General features: G+C 54.0%; 1 protein-coding gene across 26 annotated transcripts in view; it reads left to right on the top strand.

The window, feature by feature from the left end:
• The window catches only part of MSI2 (musashi RNA binding protein 2), a 244,574-nt gene that overhangs the window by 189,576 nt on the left and 36,131 nt on the right, over window positions 1-18,867 (top strand). For 25 of the 26 annotated variants that reach the window (XR_015260601.1, XR_015260598.1, XR_015260600.1 and 22 more), the window contains exons 9-10: window positions 7,113-7,227; window positions 14,069-14,143. Coding sequence is in view for 18 of the 26 variants with exons in the window: in XM_086762847.1 (XP_086618973.1) it covers window positions 7,113-7,227; window positions 14,069-14,143 (190 nt within the window). In the remaining 8 variants the exon portion in view is untranslated. Of the gene's footprint in view, window positions 1-7,112; window positions 7,228-14,068; window positions 14,144-16,887; window positions 18,293-18,867 lie in introns of those variants that run through there. The other variant, XM_086762853.1, reaches the window with a different exon arrangement.

The following is an 18,867-nucleotide window of genomic DNA, read 5'->3' as shown; positions in this document are numbered from 1 at the left end:
CTAAATGCTGATTAATCTGCCTTAAAACAAAACAAAAAGAACGAATGCCAACTGCCCCCACCCCAGCATCCAGGCGACAGACCCGGCAACACATTGGAAACGCTCAGTGTGTAAATTTAGGTAAGGCTTGTTGGGTGGAAGGGAAGAGCTGCAGAGCTCCAGGGTTGTCCTGCCGCTTCCTGGCGGGTGCGTGTCGTGTCGTGCTCCGCGGGTTTAGTTATTCCACACAACGGGCTTTCCTCTGGGGTGAGGCTCAGCCTTCGCCTGGTGCAGGTCAGCGCTGCCCGGCGTTGCCCTGGAGAGGTGCTGGATGTCAGTGTGTCCTGGGAGGATTTCTTCCCAGGTGAAGGGCTGCACAGGAAGGTAATGGCAGTGCGGGGAATGTGGAGGGTGGGACAGGGCGAAAACACTCCAACATCACAAAGAGCAAAAGAAACAGTGTAGTCTGTTGGTGTTTTGTTGGCCGGGATAATTAAAATACATCCTTCCTGGCCGTGCCTGCATGGTGCACGGTCCGGGTGCCGTGATGCTTTGAGTGTTCTCCTCTTGTCGCTTCTTCTACAGCACGAATTTTAAAAGCAGCCCCCGAGGGAGGTGCTGAGACATGATCCCGTCTCGGCCTGACTCATCGTGCTGCTGATGTGTCTGCAGATGAGTTACCAGACCCGCGCAGGGGCAGGAGAGCTCGTGCACACGTGCGTGGCAGTGACCGCTGCGGATGGGCGGGGGTGGCACGCGGCCGGCTGGGGGTCAGAGTCAGGCGCTGACGTGCTTCCGGCAGTGCCCATGGAGACTGACCGCTCCTGCTTCTTTCTTAACGTTGCACCCCTGTAGCGCTGAGCTGCGAAGGGGACGAGTTCCTGCAGTCCCAGCTCAGGGCGATGGGGTTCGCAGCCCCTCGGTGAGCTGGGACAGGGATGCCCCGTCCCCCTCCCCATCCCGGGCTGCTCGGCTGGGGCATCCGTGGCTGCCCAGGCACCGACTCGCCCTCAGCTCGTTCTTTCTCATCTCCTCAGTGCTGTCATTTCCCAAAACGCGGGGGCAGGCAGAGGGCAGCGGGGCTGCTGTTGTTCACGAGCCTATTTCTGGGCTCCTGCCTCCCTGGCAGGCTATTTTTAGCCCACCCATTCTGCTTCTGTCGCCATCCGTAAAGCGTAGAATGTCAAGTGTGATATTAAACGAGCAGCGTGAAAGCGAAAAGAAAATGCCAGTGAGGTATTTAATAAATGAAACTTGGAATTTACGTGGGAGGCCAAAGATGCTCTCCAGCACTGTGGAGGGGACCAAATAAAACCCAAACAAGCTATCCCCAGAATATTGTTCCTTTGGCACGAGCAGGCTGCTTTGCAGAGAGAAGCCTGGCCTTCTGAGGGAGTGCAAAAGTAGCTGGAAAAGACGTGATGGAGTAATTTATTTTCCTTTAGATCCCACTGTGCTAGAGTCGTTCACATCACAGATACGGTGGGATGAGCGCTGGCGAGCAGTGCGGTGAGCCCAGCCCAGCCTGGGCACCTTGCTTGGAGTCAGGACCTCGAGTCAGACCCCGGAGCAGCTGACGGAAATGCTGGGCAGCCTTAAAATAGGCTTTGACGTCGCGTAGCACCTGGGGCTGCTTCTCTCTCCCTCATGGGGGGATTTAGTGGGGTTTTTGTTGTTGTGGGGTTTTTTTAATATATCAGCACTCTCCAGGCTTCTCCCCGGACTGGCGGCGTTCACCGTGTGGTGACGTTTTAGGCTTGGTGTATGACACGCACCACGTCCCTTTGGGTTTCATCCCAGTACTTTGGAAAGACCAAACTGGGCACCACGTGCAGGAGGGCACGCGAGACCACCAGTGTCTGAGGTCCCTGTGGTAACTGGGAGCGGAGGAAACAACATGCAGCCAGCAAACCATCTCCAGTCGGTGTCTGACTGGTGACAGTGACAGGTTTCCTGGCTGTGTTGGGGGGGGATTCGTGGAGCACAGTGCAGGGGGGATGCACCTCATGCTGCTTGGCTGTTACAGGCGTGACCTTGGGATGCACTGCAGGGAGGGGTTCTGGAGCAGACGTCTTTGGGGAGGCTGGACCAAATGGCCCTGCCATCTCTGCGTACACAGCATCTGGGTCAGGGAGCGGCTGTAGGGCTGAACGTGAGATGCGACGTTCCCTTGCCCGGGAGGCGTGTCAAGGGACAGCGTTACAGGACATGAGATGTGCTTGTGGCCTTGCGCTTAATCTGGGTCCAGAAATCACCCTTCCCCCTTGCGAGGAAGTTGGCTCGGTGCTGTAAGCTGTTTTGATGCTTTATGTCCCAAATCTGCAAAGCGCACAAGCTCATCTCACCTTGCAACTCCCTCACCCCTCCCAGCCCTCTGGGTGGGCATTAACCCTCGTTCCACGCTCAAGGCGAGTAACCAGGGAGTTAAGGAACAACCTCCAGCCGCCAGAAATGAAATGTGACAGCTCCAGTTGGAGGACCCTACTGCGGTCCCTGGGAAACTCCTTGGAACTGGGGCTGTCCTTCGTTTGACACATCAGTGGGACCTGATGTCACCATGGATGGGCCGTATGGGCCCCAAGGCTCAACGCGTGCGTGACCGGGGAGCCTGGTTGTCAGCAGGTCACAGGAGCGCGTCGCTGCTCTGTGCTCCCTGCTGTGGGGTCACCACCAGCTCGTAGGGCTGGAGCCTGACACGTGGCGAGTCGCAGTGGGAGAGCGCGTACGGGCGCCGCTGCGAACTGCCGTGCCGAGGGGCTGGTGGTCACCGGGACGTTGCGGTGAGGGCAACGTGCAGGGTGTCGCTGACGTTAGTGGTGCTGGGGAGAGGCCGAAGGCGCGGTAGCTTTGGAAACCACATCTGTCAGCTGAAGGACGCTGCAGACCGCTTGCAGGTTGGACGCATTCCTGTAGCATTGTCTTCGATGTGCTTTAAGTGACGCAGCCGGCGAGCTGCACAGTGACGCCGCCCTTGCCAGGCGCTCCAAGGGTTCTCCAGCCCACACAGGATGAGAAGGAGCTGCCCAGCGCTGGTGTCATCAGGCATTTGGGGACAAACTGAACTGGTGAATCGCAGGGAAGCTCTGGCAGACTGCTCTGCTCTCCTGTAGCTGCTGAATTCTCTTACGGGAGGACGTGAGGACGTATATCTGCGGACATGATATCCCGTTGACCCCACCCCACCTTTGTCAATGACCTAATGCATTTTTTAAAACACGCTTATAACCTTTCTTCCCTTGCCTGGTGTGGCCCTGCCTTTGCGGCAGGACGGGGCAAACGCAGATCTCTCTGTTAGAGGAGCGGCACTTTGGCCTTGCCGTGGCGCGAACGACGCGGTGTCCCCAAGGTACTCGAATCAACCAACTGCGAGTCGCACGCTGCCAGCAAGACAAAGTTGCCTTGTCTTTGGGTGGTAAAGTGGTTTTTTTGTGCATTGTGAGTATGTGCGCGTTCTGCTTTCCTCAAAACAGCCCCAGCTTCCCTGGAAAGCCGTTAGCCGTGGGGTTTGGGGACATCCTGGGGCGCAGAGCTGACAGCCTGTGTTGTTGCGCTGGGTATAAGAGGCTTTTCACTCCCCATCCCAGCCGTCCTGGGTTCTGGTGGACCCAAGAGTACCCCACTGTAATGGTAATGCTCCAAGCTAGACTAAACAAAAATAGTGAATTTTGCTTTCCCTGCCTTTTTTCTTTTTTTTTTTTTTTTAAAGTCTTAGAGTTAAAACTTTCTTTGTTAGGCTGCTGAAAGTGAAGCACATCCCTCATGCAGGGGAGATGGAAAAAATCTGGAAATTATTAAGACGTGCAGAAATGCTGAACTGAAAGTCTGTGCACGATCCAGATTTATGGACGAAGTCCTCGCGTTGGGCAGGTCTTGGGGGTGATCCCACACGTAAATCCAGATGTGTTCCCTCTGGGAGAAGCCCTGTTGCACGTCCCGCCTTGCCGGCACGCGTGTGGCGTCCCTTCAGCCGCCGGGGCTTTGCCCTCGCGGTAACCGTGGCTGCGGGATGGTTACGGCCATCTCCATCCCGTTCCCCAAGAAGGAGAGGGCTGGCTGGCTTCTTGCAGAAAAGCAGCCAGGCCCATTTTTTTTCCACTTCTGCTGCCTGTGTTGGTGCAGAGGCGCCATCCAAGCCCCCCGCCGGTGCACTAACGTGGCACCTCGCCTCCCGGGGCCGCGTTTTCCCCGTTTGCCGATGGGACGGTGCGCGGGCAGTTTCTGCAGAGCACCTCGAGGCCTGACACTGCTGAACAGAGGGTGTGAAATCCCACCCGGGGCGTGCGGCCAGGCCGGGAGCACGCAGCCCCTTCCCGAGGGATGGCAGAGCGGGGCCGGGGCTCCTTGGTCCTGCACCTCGCGTGTCATCCCTCTCCGCTGGATATTGGGGAATCTTTCTGCCCTCGCTATGGGGTGTATTTGTTTCCAAAGGCTTAGGAATTATTTCTGTTCACTGCTGGTGACTTTTTCTTCCTCTTTAAATCCCAGTTAAAACTTCTTTGCAGCTCGCTGCCGTTCCCTTTATATCCCCGGTGCTGTGAAAATCGTGAATCACGCTGGTCTTTGGGAGAGCAGCAGTGGGCTGTTTGTGGTTGCAGAGGCTAATTATGGGGTTATTGTTTCTAACGGTGCTAATCCAAACTTCATTTTCCTGTTACTTGTCTGTCGAGCCAGGCTAGATTGTTTGTATCATCCTGGGTGTTCGCAGCGCAGACGGCTGCGAGGTGTAACCAATGCCGCCGTGACGTGCGGAGCGGTGGCGAACCTGGAAAATGCGCTTGCGGAATGAAATGACACGCTGCTGGTGCTCACCCCGGCCGTTTGGCTGGAGAAGCGGGATTGGCGTGCTCCCATTAAACGCCGCTCTGGTTAGAAGTAGGCAAAGGCATTTTCAGAGGATGGTGCTGGCTGCTGTGCCAGCCAGGACTGCGGCTGGCGCTGGTGCTCAGCGTTTTGAGCTCGCTGTGGCGCTGGGCTCCCTGGGGCGGTTGATGAAGAAGGCTGCTGGCTCTGGGCTGCGGGGCTTTCTGGGGGCACCAAGGTTTTGGGGGGTCACGCATCCTAATTAGGCTGAAACACACCGTCAAGGCTCACTGGGAAGTTCTGAAGGATTCATTCCCCATGGGGCCGTGATGGGGCTGGGCACCAGGCACACACGTCCTGCGCTGTCCTCGTACCCAGCCCCGCTCTGACAGCGGCACCTCAGCATGCCAGCAGCTGCTCAGCAAATTCCTTGATGGGAAGTTTCCTGGTTCCTTTTTTTCCTCTTTTTGTCTTATATCAGCCCGGCAACCCTGTGGGGCTCCCCGTTGCACTCTCAGTAGTGAGTCCGCGTGTGCACGGGAGCATGTGGGTGGCGGGGACGGGGTCTGGAGGTTGGTGGCCCCGGCTGGAGGACACACCGGTCCTCGCCGCAGCTCTCAGTGGGATGCTTCTCTCCCCCAGGACTTGCTGCCCGGCAGCACTGAAGATGAGATGGAGGAAATCGCTGGCCCTGTTGTGGCCGTGCCTGAGTTTTGGGATGCCTGCACCAGTGGCTCTCTTCAGCTTTTGCTCCTATTTGCCTGTTTTCCCCATTTCCCTTGCGCAGCGGTGCCTGGGCTGTGCACACGCCTTCCCCCGTCCCTCTCTGCCCTTCTCCCGCTGCCTCCTGCGAGGACACAAACACTTCTTGGCAGAAAAGGAGCAAAAGCTGAACTCCAGAAGAATTTCACTCCCAGCTTCCCTGGGTCGGGGCAGCTTGTTTGCAGGAAGCGCGTGTTCCGACGGCGTCGGCAGCGGCTGAGCGTTGCAGCTGCGGGAGGTGTTGCAGGCAGGCAGAGCGACTGCGGTCAGTTGGAGGTTTGCGGCAGAAAGGGAGGAGCGGGTAGTTTTGTTTCAAACACTCCCGTTACAGTCAGTTAACCTTCATGTTACCTAAGTGAAAATTGTGTAAACCTGGAATTTTCGCCCGTCAAGTTGCTTAGGAACAGGCGGTTGGTTTCCGTAAGGCAGTGCGCACACAGTCACAGGTCGGGCTGCCGGGCACCGGCACGTTCAGCCGTGTCACCGCGCGTCCCTGGCCTCACCCTGGGCCGTTGCCCGCTTGTGTGAGCGATGGAGGTGACACGAGAGATGAAACCCTGCACGGAGCCGACCCTCCACGTCCGCCCATTCCCCAACCCGTGCAAAGAGGGTGAGGAGCTGAACGAAGTTAGAGGTATAAAGCTCAAACCTCTAGATTCAGCCCGAGACCTTTACCCTCGGACCAGCGATTCTCAGCGTGCAGGTGGGGCGGGCGGTGGCACAGCTTGGGGCTTGCGCGTTGCCTTTTCCTCATTTTCCTTTTCCTCAGCGCATGGACTAAAGCGCAAAGCCATAGAAATGGATCGGGATAGCTCCCGCTGGCTCCAGACCAGCTTACCAGCTGCGGCACCAGTGCCAAGGGCAGCGTGGGGACGGTCTGCTGGGGGAGTCAGAGCGGGGCAGCATGGAAAAGTGGTTTATTTCTCCCTTTTCCCATGCAAGAAGAGGCTGGAAACCAGCGCCCAGCGGCGTGGCTGTGGGTCCTGGGTGTCCTGCAGCCGGCTGGGCTGCGTTGCCGCCTCTCGCGGGCGCCGGTGTGACCTTGCAGCATGGTTCAGGGGCATCAAGAACTTCAAAAGGCAGCAGGAGGAACTGGAAGTGAAAGAATGCAGGTGGTTTATTAATAGGGTTTACCAAAATTTTCTGCTGGGGAGAAATATTGATTCTTTATTCCTGTTTTAAAAGGAGCTTTTTGTAATGATCACCAGGAGTCATTTTCTGTTATTGATGGCGATAGAGCTGTGCTGGAGCCCTCCCTCCATTCATTCCACGCCCGCGAGTGCCGTTGAGAGGGAACGCAGCGCAGGTTTTCCTTTCAGGAACACGGCGACTTCTTAAATCGGCATTGCTGTCATCCTTCCCGTGGGGTTCTGCTGTGTGTGTTTAAAGAGACATAGGTGTTTGCTCTTTTAAATCCATTTACGCTGTTCTTAAAGTTCACCTTTGAGGGGGAGGTGGTGTGGGGCGGCAAACGCTAAAAATAAAACTCCCCCCTTAAGTAGATCAGTTCTGCATTTGACATTTACATGGCATTCATTTGCATCTCATTTGTACATGTTTCTGCTCAATAGGTAGAATGTAAGAAAGCACAACCTAAAGAAGTGATGTTTCCACCAGGGACGAGAGGAAGGGCACGCGGATTACCCTATACCATGGACGCTTTTATGCTAGGGATGGGAATGTTGGGTAAGTGCCGTAGCCTCCACACCTCTCCCGGAGCCGGCGGCTCTCGCGTTGGCTCCCTGATTTCTGACCGCTTAAGGCACGGGGGTGAGCGAAGCCCTGCACCTGTGTTGGGTGCGAGTCTGAAACTTCAGCAGGGGTGGAGTGGGGGAAATAATCCTGTCTGTGGGAAATGATTGACTCCCCCCTTCCCGAAATACGAAAATTTGCATTTAAATGGATGTTTTAAATAGCCTGTTTTACTCTTACTCGCAAAAATAGAATGATAAAAGATGCAGTGTGTTCATTCTGACTAAAAATGATCTCTCCCCTTTTTTAGAGGAATTGAGTCACACGTTATTCCCCTTCTTTTAGAGGCATCTTTGACAGTTCACCATAGATAATTGAAAATCTTGCCGGTTCTTAAATGGCATGCAAGACGGAGAAAGCAGGGAGGTGCGTAACAGTACAGGTCGCAACAACAATTACAAGTTTCAAGGAGATGGAACTGTATTTTAGTCCACAGTATTGTGTCCAGAAAATACTAATTAAATGGGATAAATGATATTTAATGGCAAAATTCTATTTGTGCATGAGGTCTATTTAGTTATAATTGGTTCTCATTTGTTTCTGCCCAGAGAGTTGTTCTTCCTGTATAACGTGACAGCCTCTGGATACTCTGTCCTTGGATTTACTAAGCCAAATGCTGCTAATCCATTGCCAAACTTAGCTTTTGTAAAAGCCCCTAGATTTTCAACTTTCTCCTCCCTCTGTATCCCTGGACTTTCCCTCAGTTGTCACCTGCTATGTCCCTGAAGCACGCGTGAACGAGAGGGCACCCGGAGGCATTCCCAAGCGGAATGTAGATGGCCTCTCCGGGATGCTTTGAATTTTCTGTCCTAGGTTTAGATGATCCCAGAAGCTGAGCACAAAAACCGGCCTTGAGAGCTGGTGCTCGGTTGTCCCGAGCTCTGCCGAGCGGGTCCACGGGCTGTCCCAGACGCCGGCGGGACCCTAGGGCTCCTGCAGCGTGCGCCAGGTCAGAGGACTTGGTTCCTGCCAGTGCCAGGCTGTTACGCTGAGATACCTGACTTCAGGCACCGCTCAATTTGATAGGGAAAATTTTCCTGCCATGTTTGCTTTACCTCTGAATTAATAGTGCTTCTGTCCGCGTGGCTGGAGCGATCCATTTCTGGGATGTGTAATTCAGTTATTTCAGCTGATCATCCGTTTTTCTGTCCCCGCACTCCATCGCCACGCTGCCCCACAGTGTTTGGAAATCACATTTGATGGTTAAAATATTTATCTTCTTCTAGTCAGTCTGTGATTTCGTTACCTGTCTGTTCCCAGTGTGCCTGAGCGTATGTACTTCGTTTCTGTTGTTCCCCTCCTTTCCACTTGCGTGGCTGAGGTTTGGGGTGGCGGAGGTGGCCTTGCTGGCCGGTCCCGCACGGCTGCCGGGTCAAAAGACCAAGGCAGGAACACCCAGAGCACCATTCCTCTTCTGCTCACCGCAGGCAGAGCTGTCCCAACCCTTCTCCTCGCAGCCGGGCAAGGAGTGAACGGAGCCGGGGTCCACCCCAGTGACCCGAAGGGCAGCCTCAGCCCTCAGGCACGGCGTGAGTCATTCCCAACGGGGCTGCCTCTCTGGAAAAAGATCAAGGATCAAGCCGCAAGAAGTAAGGGAAGAAGCCCTCAGCGAGTGGATCTGCTTCTGCGCAGACTGAGAGCCACGGGCGCTCGTTGGCAAATCCCCGTCCCGCTGCGGTGGGGTGGGTCGGGTCACCCCGACCGGCTCTGCTCCGGCGCTCTCGCCACGTGCTCTTGTTAGGTTTCAAATCAGGCTGACTTGCTCAGAATTAATGATTGATTCGTGTTGAAGGCCCGGTGCTTCATTATCTGCTCTAGCTGGTTTTTTCATCTTCCAAGTTCCTGCTTGCTACAGTGGCCCCGTGTTAAATAATTAAGTGCTAAACAAGGAAATGGCAGCACGCGAGTGCGAAGCTGTCTGGATGGCCATTATAAATCCCGCTTCCAAAGGCTGCCTGGGAGAGGCGGCTTCACAGGGGCTGATGGGCAGCGGCTCAGCGGGAGCCCCAATCTCTCCTTCCCGAGCCCGGCAGCTTGCGCGGTGGTGGGGCCCCATCCCTGCAGGCAGAGGGGCATAATTAACCCATCAAACGATGAAGCGCGCAAAGTAGCGTACCGCCGGAGGCAGTACGGAGGCGGCCCAGCGTTTTGCTAAGGTCCCAGGAGGCCGGTGTCAGCCCTGTCCTCAGCTGGACTGCGACAGAGTGATTGGGGCTGCTCTTGGAGGATTTTCATACCTGTTTCCAGAAGCCCTTGTTCAAGGTCACCTTCTCCAGATGCTGTTCATGGGCAGAGCAGGGAATTGGAGGAACGAAGGCACGAGACAACCCAAAGGAAAGAGCGGAGAGCGACTCCCTCCAAAGCTATTAAGGAAGTTGGTCTTTTTCATTAATCACAGCCTCCCCGAGGAGCCCGCAGCAGCCGGGGTCTAAAGGTGCGTAGGCAGCCGCTTCTGTGATGATTTGGTTGATTGGAACAAAATTAAAGTGTTCTTCTGAAAGGATTTTTTTTGACTCCAAGAGCCGCGTGCAGGCTGAGCCTTTTGCCAGGGCTGCTTCTGGGCTGTCTGAGGCTCAGTCTGCCGGTGGGACGTGCGCGGTCTCGGGGGGAGATGAGGAGCGTTAATTAGGCAATCTGCGTAAGTAGTGGGCTGGAGCAGTTTCGGTTCCAGTGATCTCCCTCCACCCGGCAGGAAGAGCTGCTCCCCAGCCCCGTGGATGCTCGTGTCGTCGTCCCCCCGCAGACAACGCACACCTCTGCAGCTGAGCGGGAGCGGTCGCTGGCCGAGAAGCTTGCTGCGTGCCCAGAAGCCTCTGTCACCTGGTCCTGGTGCGCAGACCAGCAGCCCCGTCACCCAAGGGCGTGTGGGTGTCACTGCATTGCCCCACGGCTTTTTGCCCTCTGTTCAGGTCTGTACCTGAAAATTTGGAAAAAAAAAAAAGAAGAAAGCAGCCGAGGAGCAGCGTTAACAGGAGGTCATCTCAGCCTGCCCTCTCATCTGAAGCAGCTCTCTGTGTCTGGGACGTCACGGCTGCCGTCGCGGTGGTCCCGGCGGTGACGCCCAGCTCTGGAGGTGACTGCTGCGCTGCTGGGCCTGGGCTGAGGCCCTGCAGCACTTGTTTCGTCTGCCGATGGGCTCGCTGGCGTTTAACATTAAAGTTGGGCTCTTTTTTAACTTGCAAACCCCTCCGGAGGCAGGAGCACTCGGCCCATAAAGCTCCCACTGCCAGACTGCCAAAATGCTGTCTGATGGGAACACCAATTTCAGAAGGTCCCTAGCAGGCGGATCGTATCATCGCGCACGGCAGAGCGGGGCTCTGTGTTACTGCACACCTCCAATCTAGGTAGGCTCAACTCATGCGTAAAAGAAGCTTGTGCCCTTCAAAGAAAGTCATTCCTTTTTTCCATCGGACTCTGTTTAATAGAGTAGCAGCTGCCTCTGAGGCAGGGTTCAGGAAGGGGAGCCCTTCATTAGCGTCAGCTTCCTGCAACGCTGGCACACCGTACCGGAACCCCTGGCCTCCTGCAGCGGCACCCGCTGTCACCATCGCTGCCGAACGTGGCTGTGGCCAGCTTCGCCGTAGCTCTCCAGTTCCCTGAGGTAGGGGATGGGTCAGCTTTGTTGGACACAGGGAGGAGCTTCTGCAGCAGAGGGGTTTCTTCTCCACAGCTGCTGCCTGGGATGTGACCACCTCCTGTCTGGAGGAGATCATGTTTGGTTTGCGTTCCCTGGTGCCGCAGATGCTCACGTCAAGGTCGCAGAACGTTTCTTTTGAGCAAGGCCCCGACCATTTTTGTGTGCTTTGGCAGAAGGACCGTGCCTTTCCTTGCAAAGGGTCTGGCGTTCCTTGCCCTGAGCAACTGGGAGACAATTTCCTTGCATTTACTGGAACGTTTGAATTAATTTTGAAAGCCAGGGTCCCCAGGCCCCAGTGTGCTCAGTGTTCCCACCCATTAACCAGGAGCTTTGTCCGTCTTGGATCGCCAAACTTAAAAATGAGAAGACATTTCCATTCCCTGGTTCAGTGGCTGCGTACATGTCCCTGCTCGGAGCAGAGGAGCCGTTTCTCCCTCTGGAGGTGCTGGTGGGATGGAGGGGAGCCTGGCTGGGGTCTCCTGCCTTTCCGGTGACCTCGTGCGCGTGCCGTGGCCGGCTGCTCGGTCTGCGGGGCCCCGGGGCAGAGTGGGAGGTGGGGCGGTTGGCCCAGTCTCGCCTTTTGTAGAATTCCTGCAGTGCTTGCGCTTTACGGAGCCCTGCCGCTAGCGTCAGACAGGGGCGGGGTGGGGAGCGGTGGTGTGAAAGTAGTTTGGGTTGTTGTTTTGAGTTGTGCTTCCGTGGACAGGAGAGGAGGTAATCCAGGCAAAACTTGGATTTTTGGTGTAGCAACAAGGGTTAATTGGAGAGATTGGTCGTTCCCCGGGACTACTGAAGCAAATAAACTGTTTGGTGCCCAGTGCGGGATGAGAATGGCATCTAATGGAAATGGTGGGTAGGTCAGCGTGGCCATAATTTGCCTTGATGAAGCATCCACATGGGCACGGTGTTAATGCGCTATTGATATTCAGCCAGGCAATTTCCTCTGCACGGATCGGGCTTTGACTCGTTAGAGCGGAGCTGGGCACTGCAGCAGTAAATGAAGAGGAAAATTGAAGTAATGTTGTATTATAAATTTATGATTTCATCTGCCTGACCTAGAGAGCGTTGAGCGCTGGTGATGCAGGCGAGAGCCCCCTGGGCGGCTCCGCTGCTGCTGTCAGGCGCCGCTGGGTTTGGCCGGGCAGAGCCGGGCTGCTGCTGCGCGCTGCCCTGGGTTTGGAGGCAAATCCGGCGGGATGGGAGCACCCCCGGCCCCACAGAGCATCCCAGGGCATGGTGGCAGGATAGACGGCATCCTGCACCCCGGTGCCAGCTCCAGAAACACCACGGGCACACGGGCAGCTACCATCCGCTGCCGTGCCGGCCCGGCTGGGTGCCCGCTCCCCGGGGCAAACCTCAGGCGCTGCCCGGCGCATCACAGCTGTGAGCTGACAGATCTACTTTGGAGCCATTCAGATTGGAATCAAACTTAATTTTTTCCGGTTGGCAAGGAGAGGGGCTGCGGTTGGACACCAACAGCAATTTTTTATGGTGGAGCTCACGGGGATCTCAACGGCCTCACTTACTTAGCAAACAATCCACTTATCAATATCGTTTAAAAAAAAAAAGGAGGAAAAAAGGTTTGTAAAGCTTAACTCTGCAAGATCTGATTTAGTGACAAAGGTGATTAATTTCTAAGGGAATCCAGCTGTTGAGCTGTGAAATAAATACGCGAGGGCTAAGCGGTGTGTACACATCGCCGAAAGCCACAGCGCGCTGTCCGGGGATCGCAGGGCTGCTTTCCCCTGGCACCGCTTAATCCAGTCATCAAAATTCATCCAAGCATCTTTATCTCCCAGTTTTAGATTATGATTAGTGGTACGTTACATGTGTATATGAATCTCACCAGGAGCGGAGGGACTTGCTGTGGCGGAAAGAGCTGTACGATGTACAAGTGTGTTGAAGCAAGGCGGAGGTGGAGACCCCCGGAAGGAACGTTCGGCTGCTGAACCCGTCCTCGGCGTCCCGCCCGGTTGCTGCTGGTGTCGCTGCCGCGGTTCCGCTGATTTCACCCAGCAGAGCACGCTTTTCCTGAGGGGTTCTTGATCTGGAGGGGTCTTTCCTGGAGCCCAGAGGAGTCTGGGCTGATGCTGACAGTCAGCGGGAAGCGTTACGCAGCGCTGACTACGCTGGAACTGTGGAGGGTGATTCCTGTTTGTAAGCAAAGCCAGCAAGGAAGTGCTGAGGATCAGAGTGAGGGTGCAGTTTTAGGAGATCTCCTTAGTGTACGGGTCAGCCTGTGGCATCGGTCATGTCAAACGGCCACGGTGGGACTGGAGAGGACAACTGTTTTGCGTAAGGACTGGGAAGTTCAAACCGGGGGGGTCCCAGTGTGTGACCCCCGGGCCACTGCCGGCCCACGCACATTTAAGGACTGGTGGGACAGCCCTGCGAGGGCTCGGCCCACTCACCCGCACCGCCAGCCGCTGTGTTAGGGCGGGCAGAGTTGCCGCTTTGTGCATTCACTTCAGCATCTTCATTAACAAAGCGGTCTCGAGTGGTGTTTTTCTCATAACAGAGCTTCAAACGCTGCCTGAGGCTGGCCGCGTCTCTGCGCGTACCTCAGAAATTGCTTTAGGAAGCAGTTCTCATAGCCGGGCTTTACTTTCCGGAAAAATTAGCAGCCCTTTGACTCTCAGACTCATTGCTGCTGCTGCCTCTGACTCTTTGATGTGTTAACTGTTGTCCTTCACACTCCTGGGACAAAGAATTACCGCTACCTTAATCTCCAACTGTCAATAGCTCTGAAGCAAAGTACATTCGTCGTAAGCTCTCCAAATGTCAGAGCAGACCCGTGTGATGTGTTTAGCCTTAGCGCTTGGCATTTACTCTTCCCCTAACAAGTGTGCGCAGTCCTTGGGCTGCGCTACCCCAGTGCATGGCAATGACCGGAGCGCAGCGCCCCGGCACGGGGCCGGCTCGCCGTGGTTCTGCTCAGGGTAATAACGAAACCTTGCTGCCGTTTTGCTTGAGCAGAATGAACCCTGGGGTTTCACACCTGCTGCAACATCGTCTCACCCATCCTCTGTGTCATTTTGTGTTGTATTGAAAAACAAAAAAAAAGTCTTTATTGATCTTCAAACTTCTCTTTCTCTCTCTCTCTCTTGTTTTTTTTTTTAATATATTTCTGTGATCAAGGTTACCCGAATTTTGTTGCAACATACGGCCGAGGATATCCTGGATTTGCCCCAAGTTACAGCTATCAGTTCCCAGGTATGTACAGTTCAGTTGCACATTTACTTTTTTTCCCCCTCTTTCCTTCTTTTTTTCTTTTTTTTTCTTTTTTTTTTTTTTTTTTTTTTTTTTAAATCTGTAACTGCAAGTTGAGGCAGGCAAGTCTGCAGGGAGCATCTCACACAACAACAAAGTTTTTTTACTATTTTAAAATAGGTATTTAGACATACCTATTTTAAATACATTTTTACTAACGTGTAAATTGGTACTGGTTATTTGAAAACAAACTTCTTAATTAAAACATAAAGCGAAGGAGATCATTACAGAGCTCTTACCCTCCCTTTGATGGGTTTTTTCTCTTACACATATTGTAGAGATATGCACAGGCAAACACTCGCACACAGGCTCGCACACGTTCCCACACTGTCCTGTGGTAAGTGCGCATCAGCAGCGCAGTCGGAAGTCCAGCTGTCCTGCGTTCGTTAGCGGTGTCGCTGGTGTCCTTCAGGAGCAGGTTCTAGCCGTGTGTTGGTTCGGTTTGGCTTTGGGTTGGATCCCCTGTTCCTCGGCGTTCATCCGTGCGATGGGCGGTGTCCGTGGGACGGTCGTTTCTGTGCAGCTCGGTTTTGCAGGACCGGTAACACCAAGGAAGCTGTGCTGTTAGGGTGGTTCTTCAGTCACTAAACTTCGCACCTTTCAACTCCTCTGCCTCTTGCCCACCCGTGCGACCCCCTCCCAAACCCACCCAGTCCGAAGCGAGCGGGGGGTGTCAGGCTGGCAGCGGAGCTGCTGGGGCGGCGCGCCGGGCAGGGAGGGCTGGCAGCGGCAGGCGGCGTGGCCGCAGCAGTGGGCAGAGGCTACGGCTGGAGGGGCTGCAGCCGCTCGCAGCCGAATGTAGGGAGGGGGTTCAGGAGGCGTTTGCGTGCTGTCTCACACTGTCTTCCTTGGCCCGTGCGAGTCCGTGTACCAGCTGATTCCGAAGAAGACAGCTAAATGAGAGACACCTTTGATAAACTAAATGATGAAAATTGGCAGAGCTTAGGCGACTTTAATTAGAAATGTGTCTGTAACGAACGCGTCTGCCAGCTGACAGCAGAGGTGCCAATTGACTCTAGCCCTCGTTATATGTATTTTTATTAAGGGCCTGGTTTTTCAAAACGGGCCTTCTGATTATTTGCTGGTGATTTTCAGTCTCTTGCAGAGATTGAATCCGCAGAAGAAGAGCAAAGTGGGTTGTCACCAGTAAAAAGCAGGTGCCGCAGCTGTGCCTCGGGGAGCAGGGCGGTGAAGGGGAATGCTCAGTCCTCCCTCACCTCGCTTGGCTTTCCCGCCCCAACGCTCTGCCCGCGGCGTTCGCTCCGCTCCCCCTCAGACAATGTGTTCCTTAGCAGCGGTCAGAGCCGTTAACGGGACGGTGGGGCTGGTTTTCTCACGTGACTTAGGACTCTGGTCTCCAGAAACACGACCCGTCAGCGCGGCACGGGGTGCAGGAGGTGCACCGCGAGGGGTTTGATGGCCGTCACCAGGACGGGTTGTCCCCCTCACCGGAGCCAGGCGTCAGGCAGGAGGAGCGCTGGGGGTAGAGCGCCCTGTGCCTGGTGTGAGGGAGCCTTTCAGGAGTGGGTCAGGATTGGAGGACAGGGTTGTCCCTAGCACTGCTTGCTCCTGCTGCGGGACAGCGGTGGAAGCAAGTGCCGCTCCACGGGGTTGTGTCGTGCCGTGTCTCGGGTGCCTGCGTGGCTCTCCCCGCTCTCCCTTCGCCCCTCTCTGCCAGAGGGAGCCGTGTCCTGCGGCACAGGGCTTGACCAGCGCCCACTCCTCCTCCGGGTGCCCTGGGCAGGAATGGAGCAGGCAGCCTGAGCGACCAGCCGTGGGGAAAGGTGTTCAGTGCCAGGAGATGCGTAGCGTGAGCGTGGTTCCAGCATGTAGTCCTCCTCGAGGAGCCTGGACCCCCAGCCCTTCCCTTCACGTGTGTTGGCGCTTGCAGAAGTGCCCGTGGGGCCCGTGGTGTGACTGACTTGGAGCTTGAGATAGGAGCGAGAGAGAACCCCACGGAGAGAGGTCTGAGATGGGCTTTTTTAATGAGTTGTCCTGCCCAAATGCTCGGTGTCGTGATTCCTAAAGGGAAATACTTGGCCGTTTCTGCAGGAGCATCCCAGGCAGCGTGCCCGAGGGCTTCGGCGGCCTCCCGCCTCCGCGGCACCTGAACAGCCGCACCGATGTGTGTGTGTAAGCTTACACGCAAATCTGATCCATACGGATACGCGGCTGGGTGCCTGAGTTGGTTACGGAGGAGGCCTGGCAGCGCTTTGTGCAGGGAAGACCGTTCTCCTGCGCTGGTGCCGGGCCTGCTCACCAGCCGGTGGGCTCATCCCACATCCTCCACTTATGCGGCCCGTTTACTTCCTTAATTAAAAAAAAACCAAGAACAGCTATCTGAATTGTGCTGTTCTGTTGGTGTTTGCTGTTGTCCAAGTGAAACAAGGCTACAAACGTCACGGTCCAGTTGGCGTTTCCGTCGCGGGGCGCGCGGCTGCTGCTGTCGGCGCAGGGACTTCCCCTGGCTCTGCGGGCGAGACACACACAATCGCTTTGGCGACTGCTCTATCTCCTCCCATCACGTTATTTTTCTCCTCTAGGCCTTTACAACTCAGTGCATAGCCCCTTTTTTTTTTTTTTATTGCAATCACTCCCTTTCTGTGTCTTTTTTTTTTTAATTTTAATTTCTAGGACTTATCTTTTCAGTTTAATCTATTAATTTCTGTTCTTATTTCACTTTGCAGACTATTTGCCGATTTCACAAGACATAATTTTTATCAACTAGTTCTTAAAGATGCATAACAAATTAATCGGGGTTTACTACAGTGCTAATGAGAGAGAGACAGAAAAAGCCTGGGTGGTCCCTGTTTAATATCAATGTCCACTGAAAAATTGCTGCTCTTACTGGCTGGTTTGATTGACTGGACTTTTTATTTTATTTTTATTTTTTTAAAGGCTCCATATCCTCACTGCTTTGAGTTTGCTTTTTATTTTTATTTTATTTTATTTTTTCTCTGCTTTGTTATGAGTTTTTAATGCCCACTTGGAATGTAACTCACAGAGATTGGGGATAGGGGCGTTATGAAGGCATGACTTCTCACAAACTTTTTTTACAAATAATTTCATCAAGGAAGCAAAAATGACGATTGGGTCTCCCAGGCAGCCCCAAAGAGAGATGGTGGCGCTTGTTCAGAGATGCTCAGTCGTAGTGCAAGCTGTAATTAGGGTGGAGCCAGCCTAGCGTCTCCCGTCGCTAGGGTCATTAGCAGCGCAGGGTTTAATTATTCCAAACGAGCGCACTGCGTCCCCGAGCGCGGCCCTGCGGCGCTGGTGGGCGTAGCGGACCCACGCGCGTGTTCTCCTGCGTCGTTCGTTGGGTTGGTGGCTCTCTCTAGAGCTCCTGCTGCCGTGGCTGGCAGCCACCGAAAAAGGGGCCGCGCCGTCGCTTCTCCTTGCGGACGCTGCCCGCACGTCGCGGGCGCTGACTTAACCCTGGCAGGGGCTGCGCTGGCCGAGCTGCACACGCCTCTCCGCCTCCACCCCACTGGCAGACCCTGCGTGGCGGTGCCCCGTCCATTGGCTTTGCTTTTAACAAGACCGGATCCAGATTCTGGGCTTCTGGGTAGAAAACGCCCATCGTATTTAAATTCTGGGGTTTTTTCAAGTGTTTCTACCCATTTGATAAGTTTGTGAGAAGTAAATTGCATGCTTACAGTAGGACTGTAATGCATTTTAATGTTTGTTAATCCACTTGTTAAAATGTCAGTGTCAAAGGCTCTCCAGTACACGGCTGTGCTGTTCATTTCATTAAAGATGCTTGATGTAATAATTGGTTAGTTTTCTTTTTACTTTTCTGCAGGCAATAGCTTTTTTTTTAATCTGTATGGCTTCTTATTATTTTGTTTGGGTTTTTTTGCTATGAATTGCTTTGCTTTTGTTGACTTGTCTTAGTGTGCATGATTTGCAAACATTTCGGCTATTGTGAATTTTCTCATTTTTTGTAAATAGTCCATCTGTGCTTTTCTTTTTTTTTTCTTTTTTATGACTTTTTTCCTGTAAGTAACTGAGGTAGAAAATAATAATAAATTGTTTACAACGGATATGCTGTGTTGCTGCTCTCTTAGCTTGCAGTTTTAACACTTTGGTTTGGACGCACCAAATAACCAGTACCAATGCCAATTTAATAAAAGAATAAAACAACCATCACTCGCAGCGTGTGACCCGGTGTTTGGAGGATCTGCAGATGAACATACGAGGTGTGTTTACAGCAAAAATTAAAACCAAAAAAGATGATGGTGCACTTGTACCAGAGGGGAAGGGAGTGTTCCCGTGTTAAAATTGCAGTGATCCCAGCAGTCTGGTCTCCCACCGCAACTCCTGTTGCCGTAGGGAAGGTCCCTGGCTGTCGGTGCGGACCCCGCGGTGGGACGGGTGCCCCGCGGTGGGACGGGTGCCGCTGGCCGTGCCTGCGGGGCCAGGAGGTTGCCATCGCTGTGTTTGTTATAAATTTTGTCCGTCATTACCTGGGTGGTTGGGGATTGTCAAGGTTTCTTAGAAGCCTTCAGCTCAGGAATTTAATTTTTTTTTTTAATGAAGTGTTTGTTTGCTTGGTTGTTTGTTAAAGCTTATTAAAACCTTTGTATATGGGGAGAGGTGGGAAAACCAAATATTTTCACAAACTTTTCAGAGCTTGGGGAAATACACTTGCTTATTAATAATGGTTC

The sequence above is a fragment of the Chlamydotis macqueenii genome, chromosome 19 (genome assembly GCF_036417535.1).
Source record: "Chlamydotis macqueenii isolate bChlMac1 chromosome 19, bChlMac1.mat, whole genome shotgun sequence".
NCBI classification, from domain to species: Eukaryota; Metazoa; Chordata; class Aves; order Otidiformes; family Otididae; genus Chlamydotis; species Chlamydotis macqueenii.
Note: the sequence above shows the minus strand (reverse complement) of the source record. Positions and strands in the feature narration are given on the sequence as shown.